Source organism: Phoca vitulina, unplaced genomic scaffold, assembly GCF_004348235.1.
Source record: "Phoca vitulina isolate PV1807 unplaced genomic scaffold, GSC_HSeal_1.0 scaffold4, whole genome shotgun sequence".
In the NCBI taxonomy this organism is placed as follows: Eukaryota; Metazoa; Chordata; class Mammalia; order Carnivora; family Phocidae; genus Phoca; species Phoca vitulina.
The window spans coordinates 71,238,298-71,260,646 of record NW_022589707.1 but is presented as its reverse complement, the minus strand read 5'-3'; the positions used below and the strand labels follow the sequence as shown (position 1 = coordinate 71,260,646).

The window sequence follows — 22,349 nt, the reverse complement described above, 5'->3', positions numbered from 1 at the left end:
GTTTTTATGGGAAAAGTCAAGTAGAAAAGCCTTCAAGTGAATGACAGGAGTAGGGGAAATTACTGTTATTGCTATGATGATTACTTTAGAATGGAAAAAGGGAGGAATTAGAGGTATAAGAAACCAAGACAACAAGTGGAGGGATAAAGGTCTAGGCAGGGTGGCACAGATATAATCAAGAGCATTTTTTTTTAACATGAAAGAACATCTTTTTTTCTCATCATTATCAAGACAGAAATGGATGAAAGTGAATATATATCACAATCAGTAGTGCTGTATATCAATGTTAATTATTACCCCACCTCTATGAATGAGTTTTCTATCATCTCTCCTACACAGACGAAAGGACTGAGGTAGTATCTATTTTACAGATGGGAGGACTGAAGCTCAGGGGAAAAACAAAAAACAAAACAAAACAAAAAAACCCACCAAGTAAAGGAGTAGCAATGGCATCCAAACCAGGTTTGCTCACCTCTAAGGCCATTTGATTGTTTATTTTGCCTTATGGAAGAGGTGTTCCTCTGCTTCCAAAGTCAGCTCAGATCCCATTTGCACCTTCATCTTCTAAGACTTAAATCATATTTACAATAACAACTTATCCTTATTCCTTGAAACTGTGTTTTATTTTCCTCTATCTGCCCAGAGCTGATCTCACTTACCCTTGAACTTTTATTTTTTACGTGCTGTTAAAACCTTCCTCATCTCTGGTTGATGACTGAATATGAATTGGAGAAATAGGGCAATTAACTGTGGAATTGAGGTGTTAGCTGGGTCGCTGGAGAGGACACTAAATTTTGCAAGAAGGACCATTAACTGGAAGGAGAGATGGGCCAGATACTGTTGAAGGTGTAAGAGAATTGTGGAAATTAGTATTTTAAAAGTCATAGTAACTTGAGGCACCTGGGTGGCTCAGTTGTTAAGCGTCTGCCTTCAGCTCAGGTCATGGTCCCAGGTCCTGGCATCGAGCCCCGCCTCGGGCTTCCTGCTCAGCGGGAGGCCTGCTTCTCCCTCTCCCACTCCCCCTGCTTGTGTTCCCTCTCTCACTGTCTCTTTCTGTCAAATAAATAAATAAAATCTTTAAAAAAAATAAAAGTCATAGTAATTTAATAGTAACAGTAATTTTAAATTAAGTCATCTAGATACATGAGCCAAGTAAAAACATAACTTATTTAAAAGATTGTACATATTTAAGTTGAATACGTATATACCTATTTTCAACTACTGTTGAAAAATGAGATCTAAATAGGATTTCTTCTGGCATTTATTGACATAGGTATTGATAATTGTTATATACCAAGAATTAGCAAGTCCATGAAAAGTACTTATAAAGTTGATCTAGTTATGTATTTTTATTAAAATGCCAATAATTTTTGAAGTTTGCTTGTGGGATGTTATCCTTGATATGTTAAATTATTGTAAGAGTATTTACTTTAAAGTGTTATTCAAAAGTTGAAGTATTTTCTAACAAATATTTTTCATTTATAAAATCAGACTTTATAAATGCATATATGATTCCAAAACTATTTTTTTTTATTTTGGTCACATAGTCAAATATGTGAAGAAAGCTCATCTTGTATCAATTAGCATATTCTCCCTTTTTTGCTTCATTTCAAATATTTAAGAAAGATGCATGCATGAAGAAACCCATATTTTTTCTTTGAAGTCTTTTTTTAAAGAAAGTGAATTACAGACATCAATTCCAGTGTTACGTAACTGAACACTTGACCAACTTTTCATTGGTTCATTCATTTTCTGTACTTAATAGCTTATGTTACCAAGTGCCTAAGTCAATAAATTGTTTCCTTGAATGTACCTTGTTTTTAGATGATCTAAACTAAAATAATGCATAATGTAGTGGCAATTCATTAAAAGTTTAATATTTCCACTATATGATCCAATGTGGTGATAAAAATCTTCTGTTCTAATTGGATCAAATAACAAGATTGTAATCAGGAGTTTAAAGTTTGCTAAGTGTTAGATCTAAGTAAGTCACTCCTAATTTTTCTTCCCTACAAAGTTGGGATAATAAAATTGCCCTACTTCATATAAGGGGAATCAAATGAGATCACAAAAATACTTTGAACATTAAAATTATATAAAAAAATGTAATATTACTATTACCAAGCAGTAGCTTTAGTAAGGCTTTACTAATGCTCTATACTTCTGCTTAATTGATTTTATTAAATACTACAATATTAAATTATAGTATAATACAATTAAATATATTATAGTTTGTACTTAGATTTCATATGTACTGATATCGATTGGGTAATATTATAACAATGTAGAGACATTTCCTTTAAATGAGTTCAGAATGTTACTTCTCAGTAATGAATACATAGCTCCCTGATATGAATAATTTTAATAAAACATTGTAAAATGACAAAGGGGAGCTTAGGAAGAAACCAGTATGGAAACAATTACAAATTATATTCCAGTCTCCACTGGGGGAAACAGCATATGTTACTTTTTAAATGATTAGAGATTTTGTAACCTAGGGAATTTGTTGTTGTTAGTTTTGTAAATTCTAGAGAGGTTAAGAATAAGTTAAAGGAGAAATCCTAACAACGGCATGTTTCTAAATGACTAGACCATTATTTTGGTCAAAATATAATAATCTTAGATGAATATTTACTCAAACTCTTCTGAATAAATATATTTCCTAATTTTAAGAATTCTATGTACTATTTGATAGTACACTTTGGATGCCAGTTTTTACTTCTGATGCTGTATTAATATTCACTAAGTAATAATTTAACCTGCTTCCTCAACCAAATCAAACATAACTAATTTCAACAAACAACTATTAGGGTCCAGAGTAATGCATAGAAGAGAATAAGCAATATTTCTGAAGTTGGTAAATGCCAAAATGCAAATTTGAAGCATATTTTACCATCTTTAGTCAGTATGTAAATTCAAGTAGAATTTACCAAATGGTATATAGAGGCATATATTCATTTGTTGACATTTATCAGCAATTTAAAACAGTGAATGAAAAAACGAAAATATTTAAAGACTACTGAAAGTGTCATTCTTTTATTGAAAGTCAAGGATGCAAACTTCCTAAAAATTGAGGTATAACAAAAAAAATTCCTAAAGTGGAAAAGTTGTTTGATTTTAGACATACAACTTTGCCTAAAACAGTTTAAGCCTCTCTGGAATTAGTCATCAACAAAACAATCAAAACGTTAAGAACTGAGCTACACAAATGACAGGGATTTTTTTTTTTTTTTAATTGTATCTACTTGAGGTCTAATGCTTCAGTGAGATTTACAAAGAAAGGATGAAGTTGAGACTTCAGAATTACCCAAATTGGGATGACTTAAACACATTTATGAAAACTTTTGCTTAGGTACTATATAACAATGTCTATAAGTATAATGTTTAGATTAAGAGAAATAAAATACATTTTTTTGTTATGTGAGAAAAAAACCTGACAGTTTAATATAATGGTGGTGTTCGATTGACAATTTCAAGATGCAGCTAAGCCCCTCATTTTCTTAATTTTTTCCTTTTCCTTTTTTTACTTAGAAGTCTTTGCCTGTCAACTATGTACTCTAACCTCACCTGCATCACTGTTCAGCCATAAATACTCCATCTAGGGTATTCATTGAATAAACTCAGGCTTCATATTTTAAAGCCATCTTTGATGAAGTCTTGTCTGTGGGCCACCCTGTTAATCAGCGAGGCAATGTTGGACCTGTGTCCGAGCGGTCTAACACTAGATAAGTGGGGCAATGCTGAAGGCAGGTGACATATAAGGGAAGCTTTCACTTCTAACTGTGTAAGAGCAGCGTGACAAAGCTACCTTCTCCCAGCTGTTCCTCTGAGTTCCAAATGGCACAAAAGCCAAGGCTGGTTGAACTAGAAAGGAGATTATGGCATAAAGATTAGTTTGAAAATGTCAAGTGCTATGACTCCAGCTAAGTAAAGATAAAAGAGGTCAACATTTAAGAGGGAAGTTAGGGAGGGAGAGCAAAAAGGGGTAGGGGGTAGAAAGCAGCAGAATGAATGATACTAACTGCCAGGGATGAGAATGTGGGGTACAAATAGAGGGCAATAAGCCAAAGTCCAGGAAAAATCAAACAAATACACCATTTTGACTCATAGTAGTGGGACAGTTTACTTTTCTTTATGAACCCCATACTCTATTTGGAACACCTGTTCCCACAATAAAAACATTTTTTCACACCTCTCCTCCATTCACCTAATTTTTTTTTCTGCCCAGATTGCCCTTTTTACTTCATCTGGGCAAATTTATCTTATATTTCAATTCCTAGATTGCATGTCACTTATGCTCTGAAGCTTTCCATGATCTCTTTAAATTAATCCCTTCCTCTTGGATCCCATAGCGCTTTTATCTTGTGTTTGCATGTGACATTCATCACATTATAACCCGATTCTTTCCAACAATGATTTATTGAGCTTCTCCTGCACCGGCCATCATGCTAGGTACTGGGGGGTGGGGTGGGGAGGTTCAGATAAATTAGATACAAACCCTGCCCTCAAGGAGCTTACAGTCTAGAAAGGGATGGGGGTGTAAACAAAGAAATTATACCTTTGTGTTAAGTGTGGCAATAAAAAAGTATATACAAGGCACAGATTTAGTGCAGAGAAGGTGGTTAGTTTCATCTAGAGATGGAAGAAACAGGAAAGACTTGCCAAATAAGATGATGTTAAGTTGTTTTACTATCCTCATCACTTACCAGGGCCTGGCACATAAGAGATAGACAAGATCTATCAATATAATTTAATTGAACAGGTAGGAGTCTGGTTCTAAAATTCAAAGTGCGTAGAAGCCCAATTTCTTTATATTCAAAATCACCTTTTTTTTCGCTGGGTTCGATTTGGTACCTCTACCTTTGCCTGTGTGTGTTTGCATGGTTAAAATAAAAACCAAGCTGTTTTCTTTGGTCAGGTTGACTGTGAAAATGGCCATACCATTTCTGTGGCTTCATTCTCTCTTCATTTATAGTTCTCTTAGTATATGAACTTTAAAAAACTGTGTTTCTTAACTAGTATAAAAGATTGTTAGAAATCAGATAAACTAATACGCTTTTGCAAACTTCGGGAAAAATAATGTTTTCTTTTTTATGGAAACGTATTTTGCAAACATTAACAATGACTTTGAATAATTATTACAAAGTTAAAATAAAAAGCATGGATGCCTTTGGCATTAGGGCAGTTTATATCTAACACATTGTAACACAGTAAGATGATGTTGAATCCTGTTTGTTAAGTTTGTCTTTGAGGCCATCAAATTGGATGATCTCCATTAAAGTCTGAATGCAAGATGTGTTTTAAAAGTGAATTCATAAAACAAAGATTTCAAAATCTTATACTCATCACTTCATATTAATAAAATGCTTCCTTATAACTTTAAGGATAGGCAATTTCAATAACAATTGTTGGCATCTTTGTAGATTCTGAAGGAAACCAAACTGATCATGATAATAACACATTCTAGAATTTCATCCCTATATTTCCTTTTTTAGGCATGACAAAAATAACAATATTTAACTTAAAGGGCATCAAAATGCACATCATCCCCATAAACAGAACCCAGTTTACAGATGACTAGAATGAAGAAATCTGTTATGTAGCAACCTGACTCTGGTTCTCAGCATTTTCTAAACTTATGTTCCTTGACACCATATGCTACAGGGAACAGTAAAGACATCTGAATTCAAATATTTTGAAGAAATGTGTATTTAGCAACTGAGTACATGCTAAAAGGAATAATTTACAGCAGCAGTTTCATTACATTTGTCTCTCCAGTTTTCTAGTTCCCATCTGAAATGCAGTGATAAATACAGATATGGAACATATTTACTACCTGGCAAAAAACATGCTTGAATGGGCACACAGCCTCTGCCCTTAAATAGCACATAAACCCCCTTGTCACCTGTATGGGGAAATCTCGCATTTTAGGATGATGTCGAACACGCTGAAATGGAGTACCTACATAAAGTTGCAGTTTACTGTCCTTCCTTGTCTTTTCAAAATTATTTACATCTCTTTTGCCTAATGTGAAGGTAGCAAAAATATTAAACACATACCACTGAAAATCACTAAATCGTACATAAAAGTAGCATTGAGTGTGCATTTACATGCATTTACATTTTACATTGGATTTCAACTGGGCCAGAATTTCTCTGCTACAATGTACCTTTTTCCAATCTTAAGATTGCTGTCAGAACTTGCTTATGGTCACATGAGCCTCTTAATAAAGTTTCAACTCTGATGATACATGCATATGCCAAAGTCTATTAAAACTAAATTAAATGGGACGTTAATTATTTTTCGTGCAACTGTCCCCCTCAATACACATTGGCAGACTATGACTGTAATAAGAGTTATCTACCTGCAAGTTATATCTATAATTTTGAGAACTTAGACCTGATGGTTTATAAAGACATGCCAGTAGATTTGCTTGTTTTGTTTCTTTTAATTGAAGTCTAGACTTCCTTTCTCTGGGTTTCTCATAATGCTAAACAAAATGCGTTCAGATATTGGAAGGCATCCCTAAAAGTATCATATAATCTATCCCTTCACATCTATTAGTTTTGAGGACTAATAAGAATTAAGATATTTCTGTTACTGCAAATAAATGTTTCAGCTGCAAATTTCGAAGGAAATGCAACACCAGATTTCAGCACAGTTAAGATACTTGATGAAAATAAAAGAATTACCTCTTTTTGGAGTACTCTTTGTTCTTTGCTGAGTATTTCAAACATTTTTTTTTTTTTCTCTACGGAAATATGTCCTTCAAATAATTTAAAATTCAAATACCATTTAAGGATGTATTTCTAAAAGTAACACTGTATTCATCAATGGAGCCTAAAATTGAATGTAGAATATTTTTAGGCTTCCATTTGAAATAGGCATTAACAAATTGTTTATTCAAATCACTAAAATTGAAACATGAGCTTCCATCTGTGAAATATTTCAGCTGAGAATTTTTTAAAAAAATTCATTGTAGTCTGAGGTGAGAAATTAATGCTGAGTTAATTAGAATCCCAAGACAGCTAGAGTTAGAATTTCAATGCTGCTTTCATTAATTAGCAAGAAGATGTTTCCTATGCATTTTTGTGCATGATGAAGGATCTAGGGAGGGATTCCTGGAAAGGTGAGTGCAGTGCAAGAGAAAACTATCATAATGCTGAAGTCTTATCCACCTTGAAGTCAATGATTCTCAAGGAATCATGTCAGGACAAGGAAAAAGGCAAGTCCTTTATTGATCATCTTTTACCTTATTTTATAAGTTATTGCAGGAAACAAAAAGCTTGACATATTTTAAGTGTGAGCTGTGTCCTGGAAAACAGTTTGTATAAAAGTCGCTCCCATCAACATGAAACGAATCATATGTTCCTTAGACAGATAATTATTTTAAACAAGATGAGATAAAAGACAGCTGATACAGATGTAAACAGAGTTGGGAAATTTGCTTTTAAGAAACTGTTCTGAATATTACTCATCTTTTTTCAAAAAAATTAAGATGTAATTCCTAAAGGAATCATTAGAGTTTTTTATGTCTCAAATATCATGCAGGTTTTCAAGCACAGAATTAAGAGATTTTGTGTTAATGTTATATTTAAATAATGCTTATTATTTTCATGAAATATGCAGTTCCTTTTCTCCTTATTGATCCATTAGGTACAACACAAGGCATTTAACAAGTCAATTTGCTGCTTCTCATTTTGCTGGTTAAATGCTCTGTTTTTTTCTAGGAACATAATGCAAGTTAAAATTATTTTTTGATAATACTTAAAGAAGGGGGAGGTGTTATTTGTTTGAATTCCTCAGAGAAATAAAGCACAGTTTATATGCAGGCTTTAGGAATCAACAGTAAATGATGTTTATGTGTTTCTTGAACACTATAGGCTATCCCTCTTGTAGAACTAAAAACACGATGTCGGAAAAAAGCAGCACGTGACTGGAGTTTTTAAAACAAAAACTATATAGCACAATAACTCGAAGACAAAAACCTACTCTAGCTTAGAAAAGAGCTAATTTTTACTGCATATTTGTCATGGTACATTTAAATTATAGTTTTAATAAAATACATCTTTAGATCAAAGCTGAAAGAAGACATCAGTAGTAGATCAGCGTATTCCATTTTTCTTCTGGGTGATGGATGGTTTATGTTTTTTATATTTCCACAGACCATTTATTCAGTATCATTTTACTCCTCCAGTACATATAAACATGAGTGCTGGTAGACAAAAAATATCCTTGAATCCAACTATATTTTGGAATATTCATCAGCTTCATAAATCCATGCAGTTTGTTTTAAACTTGCAGTTCAATAAAATGGCTTTGCTGATGCAGTTTTTCTTCTTTAGATGGCAATATGGCAAATGACATTTTTATTTCTCAGGCAAAGAAAAAAGTGAAACCTGTACAATGAAATCTCATAGGAAACACTTAAGTCTGCTAAAGTGAACATCTGCGTTCACGTGACCTCTATTAGGTGTCGGTATTAGGAGGAAAGTCTGTTAGCAAAGTTACTCATGGACTTAATTTATAATTGGGGGAACTCAGTTGCATTTTCCACCATTGTAAACATCCACATAATGCCATGAAAAGAGTTCATGTATATTGCATTTTTTCCAGTTATTGTCTAGGCAAGGTTCTACTCGTTTGAGGCTTCTAGAGGTAATGCAGCTCAGACACTCCTGGGTGCCCTCTCAAATTCGTGGGTCCGCCTGTTTCTACCTTTCTTATTTTCCTGTAAGTGCTTCCATTTGTTACTGTTCCCTTGGGTATGTCCTGGCCTTTGCCGACGCTGTTTTCTGTCCCTTTTCCACACTTGTTCACAGAACTCATCCATTGTGTTCAGGTTGGGGTGGTTGATGAGCTGCATGAAGTCTCTGTACCAGACTTTCTGGCTAGGTGTCATGCTGTTGGATATTTCTTTGGTCTTAGAGCCATCTCCATCATCATCTTTATGAAGAAGTTCTTCCAAATGCTCCGTGTCAATGACTTCCAGGGTCACTTTAAGAAGAGTCTGCATGAATCCATGTTCCACGGCATGGCAGAGGTAATTGCCTGAATCCTTCCGTTGTAGGCTACGCAGTAGAAGGCCTTGTTCTGTCCTGATGATATGATCATCCACTCTGATCTAGCAGAAGAGAAACGGTAGCAAAAATATACATATTTAAAGAAATAGAAGTTCTAGGACTCTCAGTAAAAATTTAGATTATGTGTTGAGGCACACTTTAAACCAGTTAATAAAATGTCTAGCATAGCAGTTCTTCATCAGAAAAAAAGAGAAATTTCTGTGAATCACTTTTAAGATGCATTGCAAATGCATACTGGTTGTCTACTGTCTTAATAGAATTCTTCATTATAATAATTTAAAATATTCAAGATAATGAAAGGACAAAGATATACTTTATTTTATAAAGTTGAAAGAAGGTATATAAATATGGGAGAAAGTTAACAGTAAATCTTGGAAATACAGAACCATGATTATCAGAAAACAGCATAGGACTACATGCTTAATAATTATTTATTCACTTTCCAAGTCTTAGATGTGACATAAATATGAAGATACGCTCTTGAATATATCTAACCTCACTTTTATTTGAATACAGTTTACAGCAGACGACTCTGAAAGCCTAAGCTGAGAGGGTATAAAACTGTCTAAATCAACTCTGACATTTGTATGATGTGATTACATATTTAAAGATGCTTCAAATGTCAAAAAAGATAATGGAGGATCTTAAACTTTATATTCAGATTGTGTTCGGAAAATTATCTGCACAGAATTCATTTACAAATCACCTCCACAATCTGGTTAGTTACCCTTATTTAATACTTTTAAAAAGCTTTAAAGGCTCAGAGTATTGAGATTTTCTGTGTACATTTCTCTCATTTTACACAGGAATAAACGCATACATGGAGGAGGAAGATCTGTCTCTGATGCTACATACATGAACTCGTATCAGAGTTCACACTGCTACCCCAGACCCTGTGTCCTAAAGCTCCTACTCCCATCCCCAAACCTTCCCTCCCCATTTGAGGAGGAAGTTAACAGAAAAAAGAAAACATGTTTGGATAGCAGAATTAATTGAACAAAAGTTAAAATTAGTAGAGGATTTGATTTTTTCTTTTGTACACAAATATAGATAACAAATTGCTTTGTAGGTAACTACAGGGAAAAAGAAGATTCTCAAATATATCCCCAAATGGCTTCTGGGACAAAATTCTTATCAGTTCACTTTTGTTTCTCCAGCTCCTAGCGCAAAGCCTGTCTTATGATCAGCCTTCAGTGAATGCTTGTTTAATGAATGGACTATTGATGGGTTAAGAAAAAGATGAAGATTCTCTATTTTTTCACCCTCAAGTCAACCATGCTGGGGTCACTTAACATTATATGTTAGACAGAAATAATCCAGTCAATTTCATTCCTATACCTCTTCTTTTCGCTCTTCATTTCGCCTCTGGAATTGCCAATAGACTAGAGCTCGCTGTGATTTTGGACTGCATTCCAGGAACGTGCTACTATTTTCTACTCCATAGATGATTCTTTCTTCAAGGCTGTGGCTATGGTGATTATCTGGCCGGTGATGAGGAAATGAAATGAGGAAACGTTAGAGAAGTAAACTCAACTTTCCAAAGTATTTATTTGGAAATTCAGAAGATAAATTTGTTGCCAAGTTGGGAGTCTTTTCCAAATTGATTTAGGATGGCAGAAATGTCACGGACGTAAGGTTTCAGAACTCAAGTGCCCGCCTAAATAGAATAATTATTTTGGTGTAAGTTATATAAAGCATATGCAGAGATTTGTCTACCAGAAAACAGCATTACATTAACAGAACCAGTCATGTGTGCAGTTTAACTATGCATCTTTATATGCCAGGATAATACTTTCCAAGAAATTATTTTAACTGTAAAACTTTATGCTCTGACTAATGGGGCCAGTTCATATTGTACTATTCTCTAGCAGAAAAGTTATTTGAACTTTTGGAAACAAGAATCTGTTTCTGAGAAATTATTTTGCCTCTTAATGTTTGTTTTTCATCTGAAAAATTAAATTCACCAGCCATTAATATTTATCTAGTATTTTACAGAAGGTAGAGTTCAGGAAGTTTATATTCCCCACCAATAACCTTTAAATAATCTACAAGGTTGTTCTGAAGATCAATTGGTGTGAAGTGTTTGGGATGGCTCAGAAGAAAGATGCACAACTATAAAGCAATGTGGTTTCAATTGTCCTTATTTTAAAATGATACATCTTTTATTATTTTCAAGAATTAGGTTAAAGAATATGGCAAGAGTATATAATAAAATGTAGCAATAAGAAAACCTGTTTCCTGATTAAGTTTCTATTATTTTACCCTTTATGTAACCTCCTTCAATGTGGTAAATGAAACACAGTTAAGATCAAAAGTAGGACACAGGGAGTCTAGGTAAAACTCATTTAGAGAGAAAAAAAAAACCTCCTTATTATGTATAATCCTGTTTCCATTATGACATCCTGTACAATCTGGAACTCATTAAATTAATTTAGAAAATAATAAATATATTTTCACATGCATGGAGGGCTGACAGTGTAGACAGATGAAAAATTTTTGCTCTCTACTTCAAACTCAGCTAGATTTTTAATTAAAAAAAAAAATGTCCCCCCCTGCCTATTTTGGCATCACTTTGACAATTTGACTCCCATTCTAATCAACTGAGGACTTTTGTCTGTCACAGACAATATTATTTGCTCTCACTAGGTTTAAAGCTTTCCAAAACCCTGCTTCTACCTAATCCCTGTATACGGTTTATGTCCACCATCTCCTATTCTCACCCTGCAAGGTCGACATTCTGCCGCCATTTGCTATCTCCAGGGAGGTCAATCTCAGTGCTTTTTTTTCTATCACCCTAAACTGTGAAATGAAACTCTTCTAAGGTTGGGAAGTATCTGTCCCTTCTTATTTAACAAATCAATACCCTGGAAAAAGGAAATGACTGAAATGTAAAGGAACAACATTTAACTGATTCCAAGTCACATTTTTTTTTTTTATATTGGAGATGTATTTTTGTATGTCAACATCTACATTGAATATGATAGTGTTTTTATGTTCCCTCTGAAATTATTAGTATATCATTGAATGAATAGATATGACACATGTTGCCATGTTAGTTTGCAAGATATGTGCCTCCCTGGATAGAGGTGGATTGAATCTCTCTGCCTAATGCGCACTGGAAAATCTCCTGTGGTACCATATTTAGATACCTTGTCACAGAGGTCAGTAGACATATTTTTTTCCCTATTTGCTGTGCAGTCTGAACTTTGATTTAGAAATCCTTTTACTTGGAATATTATTCAGCGTTTAAAAAAAAACAAAGAAGGAGAAGGAAGTCTGCAATAGGTAGCAACACAGACGAACCTTAGGGAAAACTAAGTGAAACAGGCCAGTTACAGAACAAGTCTGTATGATGATCCCACTTATATAAAATATCTAAAACAGTCGAACTCTGATGTTAGAACGGTGGTTGCCAGGAACTGGGGGGAAAGGGAAATGGGTAGGTGCTAGACAATGGGTGTGAAGTTTCAGTTATGCAAGATGAGTCAGATCTTGAGATATAGTGCACAATATTGTAGTGTGCACTTAAAAACTTAAGAGGGTGGATCTCCTATTAAGTGTTCTTACTCCAATAAAATAAAGTTTAAAAAAAGTTTTAATTAAAAAAATCCTTTAACTTTTAGGCAGAGACTTTACATTCAATCTCTACATATTAATGAATCATAAGACATGACAGCATGATAACAGTAAAAAATCCATTGGATTTAGAAGCAAACAACATGGTGAGCCACCAGTATCTTCTGGCTTATCCAGGACTACTTTTCTTATAAAACTTTATGATAATAACTGACTTGTCTCTCACCTAATCTAAGTTACCATAGATATCTGTAAAAATCTTAAGATGTAAGTTCTTCCTTGCAAACACAGAGCTCTGCTTAAATCCTTCGGTTCATTAGTTGACACACAGTAAGGAAGAGCAATGTACCTTGTATAGTAAGAAAGCTTAATATAGTTTAATATAAATGTAAAATCAATTAGGTGCATTTTCAAAAATTCATAAAGTTGTCTTCTTCTGAATTAATTTAATCATTCTATCTGTTCTATAGAGAGTTTTCTGTTAACTTTTCTTCGTATCCTGGGAAACCTGCTCAGTTTTTAGTTTTTCAAGTCTCCTGTGGTGACAGCAACTGTTTCCCAGTGTATAAAAAATAAAATAAAAAAGTTCTTTTTTTTTTTTTTTTTTTTTGAGAGAGAGTGAGTGGGGGAAAAGGGGAAGAGAGAGAGAATCTTAAGCAGGCTCCATGCCCAGGGCAGAGCCTGACGCCTGATGCACCAGGCTCAATGCTCAGACCCTGAGATCATGACCTGAACCAAAATCAGGAGTCAGACACTTAACTGACTGAGCCACCCAGGCATCCAAAAGTTCTCTTAATAGTAAATATTTTCTTATATTTAAGAAACCATTTCATCTGCTACTTATAGTACAATCTAATATAAGATGGCATTTGATTTAATCAAGAATTTATACCAGGTTGTTTTTAGTTTAATATAGCAATGGTTCATGGAGTTCTTCAAGAAACATGACATTCATGGACTTTTCCACCTGAATAAGAACCACAACTGGAGAATTTGGTTCATTGTCCAGATGTCTTTACTTTGCCTTGATAACTACTCCCACCAATACCGTTAAGTACTCATGCCCCCTTTAAGTTGGCCTTTCTTTCTCTCTTTTGTCCAAATAAAAAAGCAAAAGAAAGTATTCTAGTTAGGAAGCAGTGAAGTTACAAGTTCTGCCATATTAACTATCAATCATAGTCAGTATGTATAGGTACTACTGTCCTTCTTTGGTTTGAGATTCTCTTATTTTATGTTTTGTTAGGTTTTGCTGCCATCAGTAATAATTGCAAAAACTAAATTTCCACTGAATACAGTAGTTTCTATTAATTCTTCTGCAGTAGAATGCTTCTATCATCAGCAACTTTTAACTTAGGGTTGGAATTTTCATTTAAATTGGCCTCAGGTAAGCATTCATATATTTGGGTGTTCAGATACAACAACCTATAAGCATAAGTTGATTTCCCCATACCTGAAACCTTATAAACAGATGCCCAATAAATATTTTTAGAATGATTAGAAGGCACTCAATAATACCCATTCCCTTTCCTGATCCTTCTACCTCAACTGCTTGAGTACTAATGTACAACACAGGAAACATTAGAATTCCGGTAATAATGTGTTTCTCTTTCTCCTGCCTTTATTTCCTCCACCCCCTAATCTTTGTCTCTGTTTCTATCTTTCTATTAAAAAAAACATAAACAGGAACAGTATTTTGATTCTCGTCTTACTAGATTTTCGATTTTTTCCCTTGGATGTCAAACAAACAATCATTTTGACTTTATTAAAGCAAACAGCTCTGCATTGAAATGGTAGCATAGTATAGCTATATTCTAAGTACTTTTCAGAGCATATATTACTGAACTTACAATTATCCAATATAAATCAAAACCTCAACTGAGAAAACATTGTTGATTACAGATTTCCTGAGGGATAGGAAATCTTGCATATTCAGGGTAAGTACAATCTAGAATCTCCCTCTGGATTAAACTAATTAATCTAGAGCAGTTTACATGGAACACATTGGCTTATTCTCATAATATAACTGATCTCTGTGAATTGTGTCGGGTGGGGGCCTTCTGATCTATGCTGAGGAAGTCCAGAAGGAATACTCTATGGATGTGTTGTGTTTATGTCACAGTGTTGTCCAGTATGGCGTCCACTGCCTTGCACTATTTTCTTGATGTTCGCCTTGGGAGATTTTTTTTTCTGGTGTTAGTTTTAGGAATTATTGAGATTCTCTTGAAAAATTGTTTTTTTGTTTTTTTGGTTTTTTTTTAAGTAGGCTCCACACCCAACATGGGGCTTGAACTCACAACCCTGAGATCAAGAGTCACATGCTCTCCTGACTGAGCCGGCCATGTGCTCTGAAAAATTGATGTATTTTTTTAAGAATTAACTTTGTGGCTCATCTGTTGATCAGTTTTTTTTCCCCTCACCACTGGCTGAAAAAACTCACTAGCCAAATTTACGTTCTATCCTTAGAACTTCATGGTAACTATGTTCTTCCTGTGTGCCTGGTTTTGTTCTGTCAGTATACCTGCTTTGTCTGTGTGACATCATTGCTATCTTTATCTTATCCTTTTTTTAATCAAACAATTACACATCATCTGAAGTATATTACTGGTCATCTAGCAATTTTGGACAACATAAAATTTTTATAACCCTTTTTAGTATTTTTTTCTTGTTAAAATATACCTACATAAAAATAATAGTATAATGCCTGAATACAGAAACAGTGATAAATATGTGAGATGCTATTATTGTTACTGCCATTCTTGTGATAGCTTCAACTGTTAATTCAAAACTTAAAATCCTTTACTGAGAATCCACAGTAAGACAAATTATGAACTGCTTCCCAACATCAATCCTACTCCCTGACCACCATTAAATAAACTATTTCCTCTTCTGTGCTTCCTAAAAATCTTTTTACATATAGTTTTAGAACACATGTAGTCTTATGTGTTATGATTATTTATTAATCTGGTTGTCTTCCTCCCTTATTATAATCCTGGCACTAGGCAGTCATAAACCCTTGGCTGATGTTTGCTGAATGGAAAATCCAGGTAGCTATTTACTCTGCATTTAAAAGCTGAAATCTCATGTAACTTTGATATCTTCAGACACAGAGTTATCATAATTACATAAAAGGAATGGTTAAAAGTTTAATCAGTTAAAAAGGGCATAGGGTTTATAGCCTTGATTATGACAGAATATGCTATTAAACCACACTGGCAAATGTAAACATTTCAAATCTTCTAAATTTATTGTTTTATATTGTTACAAGAGTTGATCTGAGATATGGGTGGGAGAAGATAACCAATCAAGTATACCCCAATATCAAAAATTCCAAATATGGGATAATAAGAAGAGAAAGAGATTAGAGAAATCATATGAATACATTCTCACATCTCCAGGGACACCTATAAGTCTAAAGGATGTCCATGCCAATGAGTAATTCTGTAGATTTCCAGAAAGAAAGCAATCTCATTTTAATCTATTTTAAAATACATTTCGCACTTAGAAAGCAACTGTTTTGAATATAGACTTTTGTCATGAAAATTACCAGTAGACAAGAAGGGTAGAGTTAGTTGTTAAATTGGCATAATGAATTCTCATGAGTTGAATTGAATAGTTAGAGCAAAATAATTGAGAGCAACAAACATTACAATTATTTTAAAAGTACCACAGTGTGTTTGAATAACACAATGTTACAATATGTCGCAGTTGTTAATGACAAGAAATAATGTTTTTAAGGAAGCAATCTTCAATTAATCATTTCCTCCTTTAGTGGGATAATTTATGGAAATGAAATGAGGCTAATAAACCAGAAAGAATGGGAGGAAAGAAAGAAGTTAAATAAATTGCTTCCTTTTGTAACAACAAAAAGTCATGATATCCATCATTTGGCCAGGAATATCATGTTGCTAAAGGCCTTATTTAGTATTTGATTCTCTTCCAATACAGCAGAAACAGAAGGCATCACATTTCAGCTTTCCATTTATTTCACTCTCCATTTTAACCCCATAAATGTCTCCCAGGATTGAAATGTTAATAATGTACGAATGTGATATCATGGAGAAAAGACAGAGATGGGTGGGGTAGTAAACCACGTATTTATTCAACTATTTAATTTCTGTTATCATTTTTGATGTTCTCCCCCTGAAAGTTATTTTAAAGTTGAATTTCATAAATAATGAATATAATAGTAAAAGTTAATTTAGGGTAGGGGAAAATGGTTGCGAATTATTTTAAATATTTAACAAATAGTGTTAGTTGTTGAACTACATAAAGAGAAATCTAATTCCAGTTGTTTTCATCACATTTTATAACTTTATTTGTAATTGTAATTGTAATTTTAAAATTGTAATTTTAATATTTTACATTGTAAATTTTTTTCTCAATAACTTAAGACCAAACTAAGGAAGAAAGGAAATGTTGCCCACAAGCTCTCGGTGACATAGAAGACTGCAAAAATGCATTTCTTAAGTATAAACATCATTACTCAGATTTTCCTTACCAGATTCTAGACGTCCTTCTCTAGAAATATAAATGGTAATTATCAATAGAAAATAATCTAATTTGGCTTCAAACGAAGGAATAATCCCCCTTTAGGTAGCAGTAGCTAAAAAGGCATTTTAGGAATGAATCAACAAGTCTTGGGAAGATATAAAATACCTAAAAATAAATAAAACCGAAGACAAAAAATTTCATTCATCCCTAACGCTCATGTATATTTTTGGACCAGATTATTAAGATGGCTAACAATTGATTTAATAATTTCATACATTAGAATACATTGAAAGCAAATTCTACAGTATATACTAAGCTATATAACAGGGGTCCTGTTTGTTTATCGATATAATGCTTAGTACAATATTTCTCCAATGTTTTGTATGATGCTTGTACCAACTAGTTTACTAACTAGCTGAATGTGAGTTTGCATGCATGCATATGTATGTATTAAAGTCCATGTGCTTAATGCATCTGTCAAGTACAAAAAAAGACTCAATTATGAAACCTTAGAGAAAATTTAAACTTATGATGTATCAACTTGCTAAAATATCAGATTTTAAACTACTTCATTTTATTTCCTAAATTAAGACTGTCTCTGGTGCTGGGAAATAATTACCAAACAGAATATAGCACTTAAAATTTTACAATTCAAGTAGTTTCCTATCCTTCTTGAATACACAGATTCCTATGGATGTTAGTTTAAAATGTTCTTGTTGGCATATAGATAGATAGATGGATAAACAAGCAGATCGATATGACCTGGGTATTTTAATTTTACTATTCATCGGTAATTATTGTATTAGAGGTGGTCACTAGTATCTTAATTTTTAGAAATTTATTAATTTAAAATATGGAAATGAAATTGATATGTTATGAAGTTAACAATGAAGCCGCCTGAACAGTTGCATTTACTTTTATGCTCGATACCTTTGTGTGTGGGAGGCTGCGGTGCTTCATGGTATAAGGAAGACTGAAATTCAATTATGTAAAAAGCATAACCAATATGAAGATACCTACTACCATATTTATTTATTCTATATTGAATATCTCATATGTTTTATTTTCATGATTTTATAGCAAATGTTTTACCAAGAAAGCACATATACTCTATATGGCAGAGTAAAATTACCATAGGAATTTTTACATTTAAACATCAGGAAACATGGACTTTAATTTACTTCTTCCCAAGAGATATGATAGATGATGGAAAACACCCACTTACTGAAGCAGAAACCTTCCATAAACAATAATGAAAATACCACCTTGTATTTTAATACGTTTCCCTTATTTTTGGAATTTAAAGAATACAGGATGCTTTAAAAACTTTACATTTACAACAGTTAAATTATGGGTGTATAAACAGGTGGGTGATCTCTTATGACATATTTAAAAACTTGAATAAGGAACAATGATAGTACAAAATATTTCAAACCTCTTCTTATTCAGGTGTGTATGTGTGTATGTGTGTGTGCATGTCTCGCCCACCTATACTATGAATAATTGGATTTGCCTAATTACAGAGGATAATACTGTAATAATTTCATTCTAGAATGTACACTTTGTATATTTTAACATCTCTCAAGTTGCTTTCTTCTGGAAAGAGTTTGTTTTTACTTTTTACTTTTTACTTTTGCCAGACACATGTGACTCTCCTAACCTGATACCTCTTCAAGTTAAAGTCTTGTCTGAGGTATTTGGTCCACACTGCTGGTGTGAATTCAGAAAGTAAACATTTGTGAGTATCATCCTGTGATTCAAGAAGTGGTTTTCCCCCTTTTCTACCACCCATGAGTACAGGTAAAACAGGCAAATATCCTTGCTGTCTTTTTCATGGGAGTTTATTTCTTCTTTGCACTAATACTGAAACACTGTAAGCTGGCTTGATGTTGTGGCATCACTGTTATATTATCCATCTTGGGCAGTTTTTCCTTTCTCAGCAGTCCTTAAAAAATGGTGCATCTTATATTCAGTGACATCTTAGACTTGATACAATTTGGTAATTTATTAAAGTTAGGGTTTTTTTTAGGGCTGACATCATGCTCATCTATCAAACTTTGAGGCTTCTCTTGGGGCTAAATGCTCAGATTCAGTTGGAATTTCTACGTGTATAAAATAAGCTAAAACACCGACCAGATTAGCATTGCTACACAATACTAAATTTACAGCTCTGCAGACCACAAAGATGACACTGCCAAAGATATTTTATGAAATTTTGGAACATTGCTGATGCCAACCAAGACATAAATTGAGAGGAGCCAGTTGCAGAGATAATTAAGAAGATTAAATTCTGTGGATGTTTTACTGTGGGATGTTAGAAGGGAAATGCATGTATGTAGAAGAGCCAAGAGAACTATCACGAAGCAAAATTCAATGATGGTACTGAAGTAAAGTTAGGACATAAAATATTTCAAAGATTCAAAAATCTAAGATGATGTTAATCTTTCTAAATATTGTTATTTATGGTTTGTTCCTTTCTGGGCATGGAGATCATAATACAACTCATTCTTGTTTAGTAAAGAAGGGGGAATGGTAAATTGACTCGGCCCACTCATGCTCTTGGAGGCAAAGTCAGACAAGCTCCAATTTTGTGCATAAGTTGTTTTAGGGAAGGGAAAATAATGGAAAAAACCTGAAGTTTCTCTTTAGCATTCTGTATGAGGTGTGAGCGAGAAGACAAGAAGATCTGCCAGCACATACACATTTAGGGTTTTATACTAAAATTTCCCTAGGTGAACAGCCACCGGTGATGGAAGAGAGTGTGCCAGATTAAGGGGAGCTGGAGTTTTCGATGTGACACCTAGGCCCGCTCACCATAGTGCTGCCTTCACACAAGAGGGAGCAAAGAGCTGAGTGAGTGTTAAAGGTTTCATCGCGAGTGAAATTTCTTCCACCTTAATGCCCAGTTATTTTATATAGTCTCTCTATTAAAACCTCAGGATATGTAAAATATAGAGTGTTACAGAATATGTTTACCATTACAGCTGGAACTGATTGTCCTGAAGTGTATAATTTGGCTTCAAGTTGCTTAGCAGCTTTCTGGGAAAACATCTCATATCTTTGTATGTTTCCACATGAGCACATAGATTTTATTCAATGTGAGATGTGACACTAGCAAGACAACACACATGATTTAACAGGGCTGGGCTCTGGGTTTTTGCCCATTTTACGTTCAAAAATAGACATCGCCTATTCTAAGATAATTCACTGGTTCCTAATGGTAAGATTCAGCTTGGCCCTATGGGAATGCCTGACTTAGTTTCCAAACATTTGAAATTTACCATAATCTATGGTCTACGGTTTTTATGTTTGGTTAATTAGTAATACAAGCAGACAAGGAATAAAGAGGCCCTCAAAAAGGGAATGTTTTATTTCTGCTGAACTTCTTGGACTATTTCACCATTTCCTCCCATATATCACATGCATCTAGGCAGCACTGTTTACACACACACACACACACCCAGTAACACTGAACCACAGCAATTCCCTTTCTTTCCTATAGTATTTTGACTGAAGTATCAAGAGAAAAAATGATTCATGTTCACTTTACTTTCCATAGCTAAGCAATCCTATATTCTCAATTTTTAGAAGCTTTCATCACTCTAACTTCATCAAAATAGAACTTTAAAATCTGAAGCACTTTCCAAAGGCCATTCAACAGTCAACATTTATTTATACACAATCTCACTTAAAAAAAAATATGCCTTTGGTCAGGTTTTCTTTGAATTATATGTATGCCCATAATTCCAGCATATGTATCATTGTGAAAAAATACCAAGTGGGTCTATGAAGGAACTGGATTATTCAACAAATGGATGTATCTATCAGTAATTCTTCAGCAATCTTTAAAACATAGCAAAGTATTCTACGTGTGGTAATGTATAATCATTTTTTATTAGTTAATTGATTGGTCGATAATGATGTTTCTTAAGAAACATCTATTTTTAAATATGGTGGTATTAATAGCAGTGTATGACTTAAGTCATTTTAACAATAAATAAGAGAAGCAAATCTCTACTGAAAACCAAAAACAATAAGGTAAGTAGCTGTGCTATAGCTTCAAATATTTAGATTATTCATTCAATAGAAGTTTATTAAGTTTCTATAATATTCAAGATATTGCAACTGTTATAACACTAGAAATATAAGAGTGAGCAAAATAACAAAGTCTATATTGATACGGAGATTGAAGTCTGATCAGAAATGAGCTCTAGTTACACTGCTCTGTTTCTTTTACTTGCAGTTATTATCATTAGCTTCTCCATATCTAAGCAAAAGATTCTTTAATATGACAAATTAAATTTCGTAATACTGCATTGCTTAAATGGTGCTGATCATAATTCAATATTTTTACATGACATAGATTAATGCAAGACTAGTTAATGTTTGGTTGTCCAACTGAAATACACCCTTTGAAAAATTTAAGGAGGATATGTCAATAATGTACCCTATCTGTACCAAGACAAAAAAAAATCACAACATTTGCTCCAATTTAGTGGTAGCCTTTTTCTTTATAATGAGAACAATAACAGACAGTAAAGTCCTTGGCAAGAAATTGTGCAAGCAAAATGGACCCCAAATACAGGCTCAATTTGTGGCTACCCATCTTCTGGTATTGGCACCCCCCAGACAACCCTGTGAATTCATGAATCAGATACCAGCACGTACAGGATACACAACAGGGGGATCCGACCTTCAGAAGGTAGCTAGGTTTTGGAATGCATGTTGGGGTGTTATTTATGCAGTGTGTTTTCTTCCTTAACATTCATGAAATGTGAATATTGTAAACACAGAAGTAGTGAATCAAATCCAAGTTCACTGATAAAAATATCAGACCTTCCTTTAAGACCAACGTAAAAGACACCAAAAAGGTTAATAAGGTAATTATGTTCAATTACATGTAAAATATTTACATTTTATACTTCAGCTAATTTTAACTATGAATTGTTCGTTAGCAGTGATGTCATTGATAAGTTTTCCCAGCAGAGGGAAGCACAGCCTCATTACTCTTTTTATAAAGGGTTGAAATGGCGGGGGGGGGGGGGGGGGGGAGTGAGATATACTACCATTTTACCGCATTTTAAAGGAAGTTTGGTTGATATTCCAGCATTAAATACCGGACATTAATTAGGACTTGACATCTTTTAGGAAGCATAAAATGAAACAATCCAAACCCCCAGTTCAAGGGAATATCCTACT

The 22,349-nt window shown here is 33.8% G+C and overlaps 1 protein-coding gene across 2 annotated transcripts in view; it reads right to left on the bottom strand.

Moving 5' to 3' along the window:
- Window positions 1-3,036: 3,036 nt before the first annotated feature.
- The window catches only part of SEMA3A (semaphorin 3A), a 206,615-nt gene continuing 187,302 nt past the window's right edge, over window positions 3,037-22,349 (bottom strand). For both annotated transcript variants that reach the window (XM_032402269.1, XM_032402270.1), the window contains exons 16-17: window positions 10,422-10,564; window positions 3,037-9,124 (exon numbers count right to left, since the gene is read on the bottom strand). In XM_032402269.1, the coding sequence (XP_032258160.1) occupies window positions 8,669-9,124; window positions 10,422-10,564 (599 nt within the window). In that variant the 3' untranslated portion in view covers window positions 3,037-8,668. The remainder of the gene's footprint in view (window positions 9,125-10,421; window positions 10,565-22,349) is intronic.